This window comes from Telmatherina bonti (assembly GCF_933228915.1).
Source record: "Telmatherina bonti genome assembly, chromosome: 17".
Classification (NCBI taxonomy): domain Eukaryota; kingdom Metazoa; phylum Chordata; class Actinopteri; order Atheriniformes; family Telmatherinidae; genus Telmatherina; species Telmatherina bonti.
The window spans coordinates 22809554-22816809 of NC_136615.1; the positions used below are offsets into that span (position 1 = coordinate 22809554).

The following is a 7256-nucleotide window of genomic DNA, read 5'->3' on the forward strand; positions in this document are numbered from 1 at the left end:
AAAAAGTAATTACAACAGAATCTGTGATTGAAAGAAAACACTTAAAACCAACCAGCAATGATTTCTGATACACACTCAGTTAAATGCAGCCTTTCAACACTTCATGTCATCCAGAGTGTCAGTATGTGACAAACATGTTTGATCAAAAATGCATCTATGATGGTGCCTGAGGGCATAAAAACAGAGACAAGAGATGATTGGAATGATCACTGAGGCACCAGGATATTTTTAAATAGTAACCGAGCTGATTTTTATTTGGAGGAAAGCTAAAAAAAAAAATTACATTTTCACACAAGGAGGGGTGGAGCACTAAAATGCTGTTGCAGAAATGAATGGACTTTAAAACAACCTTAGCCATCTTAACCTTTCTCTAACTATTCTTTCAAGCCTCCCAAGATCACCGTTCCACAGCCTGAAAGTCTGCAAAATGTTTCTGTATATGAGCTGCAACATCATATGATGGTCATTTCAGTTTTAGAAATAGATATGTAGAAGTCAAATAACTTAGAAAATAATATATTTAGTCATTAACTTATTGAGGAAAATAACCCAGTATTAAATGCCTGAATACTCTAAATGCTTTAAAATATTTTGACATCTAACTGGTGTTTTGAGTCAGTGTAAAAGCAGGTGCTGTGTCATGTTAAAACCAAGAATATGTGAGCTGCACAGCATGAAGCTTTGGAAGTGTTCCAGTGCATGATCAAACAAGTTTATCATTATCTGAAAGCTCACAGTTTTGTGCATTGCAGGATCGAAAAAAAAAAAAAAAAGTGCTCTGAACCAACAGCTTGATTGGCAACGATTGTGTGTAATAGCAGAACTGCTTTCTGGATGTGCGACATCTTATAGAAAATTTTGATTACTATTAAATCCAGAAAATACAGAAAACTATGAATTCCAGGAAAACCATATCGCATCCATAAAAAAGGGTGACGGTGATAGTTTTTCCATTAACTGTATCACAAGAAAAATTGGCTCATATGGTAAGATCACAGTAATAACCAAAGATTTTACTCACTCAAGCTTTAAAAACAGCCAAATGTTTCAATATGAACATGCTTGAAGGACCAGAAATTGGCATTTCGTGCTAGAATTCCTCCCACATTTAAAACTAATGGTTAGCGTACTGAATTGAATTTTACTTAACAGATCTTTCTGATCTTCTTGTTGTTCTAAAAGTTAGTTTTAAAAGTTATATTTATGACTCAATATAAACATTGTAAACTTTGAAAAAAAGAAAAAACTTAAGTTAGTCAAGACACCATGCAAACTTTTCCTATTTACATGTAAAGTGCAACAGTATTAAAAAATACACAAAAAGAACAATATTTTTTTTCCAATCTCAGCAATGATTTATTGAATTAAGCACCAGCTTAATATGAGACAACTGAACATCAGGACAAATGAAGTCAAAAGTATAAAATCTCAAAGGGAAAAAAAAAGAAAAAAAAAGAAACTGTATTGCAAATGTTGACGAGAAGCTGTCGCTGTTTTGGTTCACTGTCCAGGAGCTGACAGACTTTTGTTCATGAACTGCCTCTTGACAAAGCACACCCACCACTGAAAGAAACATACGCAGTTGTTGAGAAAATGCTCTAAAACAGAAGCACTACAACCACATGCATAGCAGACTCGGTTAATTTGTAGTTTAAAAAGACATAAGCTCCAGCAAAGTGCTGTTATACTTAGAAATACCAACTCACCTTGCTGGGTTTGTCAGTTTGGGGGTCAAACACACGATCACAGAGTCTCAAGCCACACTCCTGACGGATCTGCTGCAGATAAGCCCTCATTGTCTCTGGAAGAGTTAGAAAAAAAAATATTTTCTCACTTAAAAGTGTAAACTTCTGTTTAATACTGTGTAACTATGAGTAAAAAATATCCAACATCACATTCATATACATTTTTATACAACTGTTTGTTGTAAAAGTTGGATCTAGAAGCACTTAAAGCAACTACAGATCTGGCACCGCACAACACAAAGTTAAAGGTTTGGCATCACTTTAGGGAATTCTTTGAAATAATCTGGAAACCAGTGTCATTTCAGAGTTGAGTGAAATGAGCTCCCATGACGTCTTCTATAGGTGAGTGATCAATTCAGCCGATGTCAAAGCCTTGCTTTCTCTATATGTAAATTTACTTTGTCCCTTTAATGTTTGCTAAACCTCCTAATGCTGGCAAAGACATTTCAGTGTTGCTTCTCACCTTCTTCCTGCTTGTTTGCAGGCTTAGAATACATAGCATTCAGAGGGAAGCCAGGTTCCCCTGGAATGGGGAAGTTTGTGATGCCCAGAGTGTACATCTCCTTTTCTCCCTGGCTCCTGGAGCTGCACTGTAAATAGCCACACAGAAGCCCACGTAGTGTGTTAAATCACCCTGTTTATTTACATCCAAGTGCTGCATATGAACAATAAGATATATCTAAGTTGCTACTTTGTCCCCAATGCATGTAAAAACTGTTACTTAAACAAAAACTTTACATAGATAAAGACAAATATTGAAAAGAAAATTGTTAGTTTACCTTCTGTAGCCTCTTCAGGCATTCAGAAATGTAAAGTGTGACATAGATCAGTGTCCTGTCTGCCTCGTTCTGAAAGAAATGCATACACATTACTGAAATACTCCAAATATTGAGAATATAAATGTTGCATTCATCCCTGATGTCACTGTGACTCCCCACAGCTTCAGGCAATTCTGAAAAAAGGCTACATAATTTAGATTCTAAACAACTATGAGAGGACTGCATGCAAAGAGGGGTGGAAGAAAGCAAGCCGGGACATGTGGGGAAACAGAGTGCACAGCTGCTACAACACAGAGAAAAGGGACGAAAGAAAAACAGTTGTACTCGTGGTGCACATGCTTGTCAATTTTTTTTATTTTTGCCTTATTACATTTGACCTTATTTAAGGTTAATTAAATGTAAAGTTTATTTTGAATAATGTCATTTAACAAATCTGTACTTTTTATTTAATCATTTCTCAGTTCAGGTACACAAACAAAAAAGTCCAACTTTCTCAGCTATTTTTTTTTTCTAGGCATGTCTTACCTTGATTTCATAGTTCTTAAAGAAGACATTTGCCTTGAAGTAGTAGATTGCTTCATCGATTATATCAGAGTCTATGCCTGGAATTAAACAGAAAAATCTTTGCTCATGCAGGACATAGGTTCCCGTTTCTCAACACACATACATTTTTGGTACTTGTCTAGACCAACATCTGATATCACAACTAATAGAAACTGCAGTAGCAAAAACATTATGTAATAAAATGCCACATTTTCATCACGACATACTCCTGTAGAGAAGTGAAGCTTGGTGCATTTTTCAGGCCATATAAGGAAGTAAAGCCGGTACATGTTTCAGGAACTAAATACAGCCCGAAGCAACGTTTAAAGCTGCACAAAACTAACATTAACTGGGATAAACTATGATAATTAACTGTGCCTGTTGCCTAAAGAAGGTAGCTGTTCTTGGGTTAAATAATGGGCTCATATGCTCTTACCGTCTCCTCTGGCTGGTCCTTTAAACTGGGTTTTGAGAGGGAGCAATGCCATGTTCCCCACCAGCCTGGTTTCAGAGGCCATAAGATTTGAGTGATACGCCTAAAAACCAGAAACATCAGAGACTCAGGTTGTTGATGTTATCCGTGTTCATCAAGGGAATGTGTCAGCTAGCAGAAGTAGCATCCCTGCTACTACAGAGATAATAACATCGCTTTGTAGCACCCTTGCACAATAACAAACCTCAAATGATTAAATTAAAACATATATGCACTTATGTAACCACGTGTTTATGATTTATCACGTGAAATATCGCTTATATTCTACCAAATGCTAACGTTGCTAGCCCAATACGCTACCTAAACTCGTCATCACTGCTAACGTCAACCGAGGGGCCTTTTAGTAAGTTAAGTTACTTTCTACAATTAAATCCAAACAAGACACGGTTATAATTCTTAATGATGATCTTGCATGCACTCACCGGCATGTTGAATGAAGGTTATCAATCCAACTGCTCAGCGAGAAGAAAATGTAAGCACTTCAAGACGAGACGCTGCTTCCGCCTGTTCCACCCTTCAAGCTTTTAGTCAGGAAGTGCCAGCGTGTCATGAGGCATAGCAGCCACATGGGGGCGCTAACGCCATTTCATTTTTTTTTCATCGCGCACATACACAGGTGGTACACAGTAATATTTTAATTTAAAAATATGCCATCTATTTACATAACATTCTTTACATTTCTACAATGCCTTTCAATAAAAATAAAATGAAAAGATTTTTTAACTGAGTTATAAATTCTGACAAAAAAAACCAAACAACTTTTAAATATGAAAACATCAAAATCTAGTATTTTCCCTCTCATTTCCTTTTCTCAGCATTCATACAGTCTGAAGTTGAACTTCATTCTCAGCTTTCATGCACAAAGTCCATTTTCCCAGCTTCCTGAGAATCCAATCACTCATCAGCTGCTGACTTTATCCTGAAAGATCTCGTCATAATTTAGGTTAGCCGGCTCCTCTGCAAGTTCCTGTTGGGAAGGAAAACATGAAAAGATATTGTCAATAGAAAACGAATGTAGATTTTACTCAATTATATATCCGTTGCATTGGATCCATGATTATTTCTTTACCTTAGGTTCCTTGAACTCCAGGTCCTCTCCATACTGAATGGAGAAATCAATGTGCTGCAGCACAATGTTAATACCTTCCTCATCTGTCCGGTCAAAAGGCAGAAACCTTACCATACTGTAGTCATCTATCTAAACAAACAGAGAGACCACGAGAATTACCTCCAAAACTGAGTCAGGACTCAGATCTAAAACCTTACTTACTAGATCACAAATGGCTTTGGTTAGCTTCTTAAACTTTGTGCTTCTAATGGTGTCAGCATTATCTTCCATCAGTGAGTACATGTCTGGATCCAGGTACCTTGTGAAGATAGAAAGTACCAGTACATTTAAAAATTTTCTTGATTAAGAAGTTTCAATGAACCTAAACCGATGCCCAAAACAGAAACTTAATGTTGGCATTTAAAACCATTCATTCACATGAGTCTTATTGCCACTAAGGGGAAGAATTATTGCTGTATATTTTATGCAAACTTCATGACAAGATGAATTTGGTGCTGGACTGACGTACTTTTCAATTTCCTTCTTCGCTTTGGGACTAAGCAGGTCCATTTTTGTCATGATGTTTACTTGAGGAATTTCTAAAGACACCATGGCACTCAGGGCAGCCATGACTCCTGAGATAAACTGCAAGTAGAGACAAGTGGAAGATAAATATGTCTTAGTTTAAAAACAAAAATCAAAAACTGTAAAAAAATAACTAACTCAATAAAAGATGGTTACCTTAAAAGACTCTACCATGAATTGTGAGTCTACCAAAAAAACTCCACAAACTCGAAACTCCCACTGCTGGAGCTGCTCCACCAGCTGCCTCATCACAGGGAGGTGTGTGTAGAGTTCAATCTGACCTGTATTAAAAGACAATACAAAGTAATTTCATATAACAGTTTTACCAAAAAAAAAAAAACCCACAATTTTTTCATATCTAAGATCAAACTCCAAAACTGTAACAATGCTATATCGATACAGTTGATCAAAAAAAAAAAACAGAGTCAGAGTGAATGGGATTTCAGCAAGAAGCAAAACCTGAATCTTGGGAGTCAACTGGTTTCAGTACATATTGACAGGGGTGCCGCCAGGAATTTTGGGCCCTATGAAAGACAATGACATAGACCCCACCACTTGATTGCAAATTTTAGATTTTTGTTTTTGCTTCAAGCTGATTTTTTAAAAAAAAAAAGCTTTTCATGGTAATAATAAAGATATAGGGCTGTGTTTAACCCTTTATGGGGCAAGTGACTATTTTTGATTACTTCGTTTTCTTTCATATTCAGCCTGAAACATTTTTTTGTCATTAATGTAACAACAGAATGGAGGTCTTGGTTCATACCAGAAGGACAGTTTTAGGTTAAAGTTGCTAATTTGAAAGTATTTCATTTAGTGCCCTATAAAGGGTTAAATCACAGTGCATACATCAAACTAGGTTTTTTTTTGTATAAATTGTTTATCAGTTTATATTTCTGCTACATGTTATGACAATCTTTGAAAAAGTATCTATTATTTTTAATGAAGGTTTAATGATTTTCTTATATAGTTTGTACATCTTTTGAACCCCTATCAATTCATGGGGCCCTTATAATCTTCCTAACCCCCCTATATGGCGCCTCTGCATGTTAGACATATACCTGGACAATCAAACAGTATGTAGTCATCCTCAATGTGGCCAAGGCTTTCCTCCAGCCAGTCAAAGTTGTTGGCAAAGTACTCCATGCAGAAGACAAGGCCTCCATTAGGACCAAATCTCAGGGAGTCGTCCTCCATAACATCATCCACCTGGATGAGCTCACGGATGTCTGAAAGCAAACAACAGTATATAGGGACTCAGTAAAATACTGTCTCCTTCTGACATAATTCTGTTAAGCTTTGATTTCAAACTTATTCCAATTTATTATCTTTTATTTAATTATGTCTTTATTTAAAAACTTTTCTAAGTTTGTAGCTAACTTGTATGAAACACACACTATTTACCTGCCATCACTGGGTAGTCAAAGTGCTCAGCTGCAGGGTCCAAATTGACCACCTGAACTGAGCGGTTTAGGCCTTCAAAATGCTGGATCATGGTGGAGCAATAGGTACTCTGAAATGGAGAAAAAAAGTCAACAATAAACAAACACTATCAATTTGATCTGTACAGAAGACAACCTCACGCCTTTACAACTCGTTAGCTCACCCAATCGGATAACTTCAATCTCACCACGTGCCGCGGTATAAGTGATGACCTACCTTACCACTACCGGCCGGGCCCATCACGATCTGTGCATAGCGAGGCATTCTGCCTTAATAATAAAAATTTCGTAGATAAGTTTAGATCCTATTGCTTGCTACGCGGAGCTGGTAATGCTTGACAATGGCGCACTAATGCCACACCGCGTCTTCTTCTTTAGGTATCGCGCTGTGTGACTACTGCCACCTACTGAGAAAAGTGTGAATTTCACATCATGACGGCTGTCATTTTTTCCCCTCTACCCAGTCCATTCGTGCGGTGGAAAGGGTCGGAGGAAAACGGAATTGCTACTATATCACCAGGTTGCATTACACACAAATAATAAACAACCATATCTCTCTCTCTCTCTCTCTCTCTCTCTCTCTCTCTCTCTCTCTCTCTCTCTCTCTCTCTCTATATATATATA

At 37.1% G+C, this 7256-nt stretch overlaps 2 protein-coding genes across 2 annotated transcripts; both read right to left on the bottom strand.

Annotated features, from left to right (window-relative positions):
- Window positions 1-1338: 1338 nt before the first annotated feature.
- On the bottom strand, window positions 1339-4088 carry arpc3 (actin related protein 2/3 complex, subunit 3). The gene is made up of 7 exons (XM_079257161.1): window positions 3983-4088; window positions 3504-3603; window positions 3050-3126; window positions 2525-2593; window positions 2209-2335; window positions 1707-1801; window positions 1339-1563 (listed from the first exon to the last, which is right to left on the bottom strand). Exons 1-7 carry the CDS (start codon window positions 3986-3988, stop codon window positions 1501-1503), a joined length of 537 nt encoding a protein of 178 aa, XP_079113287.1. The 5' UTR covers window positions 3989-4088; the 3' UTR covers window positions 1339-1500.
- Window positions 4089-4180: 92 nt separating this feature from the next.
- On the bottom strand, window positions 4181-6992 carry gpn3 (GPN-loop GTPase 3). Its single transcript, XM_079256190.1, has 8 exons — window positions 6850-6992; window positions 6595-6703; window positions 6252-6419; window positions 5350-5474; window positions 5138-5253; window positions 4831-4927; window positions 4630-4758; window positions 4181-4527 (listed from the first exon to the last, which is right to left on the bottom strand). The coding sequence occupies exons 1-8, from the start codon at window positions 6895-6897 to the stop codon at window positions 4462-4464; spliced, it is 858 nt and encodes a 285-aa protein (XP_079112316.1). The 5' UTR covers window positions 6898-6992; the 3' UTR covers window positions 4181-4461.
- Between the last annotated feature and the right edge of the window lie 264 nt (window positions 6993-7256).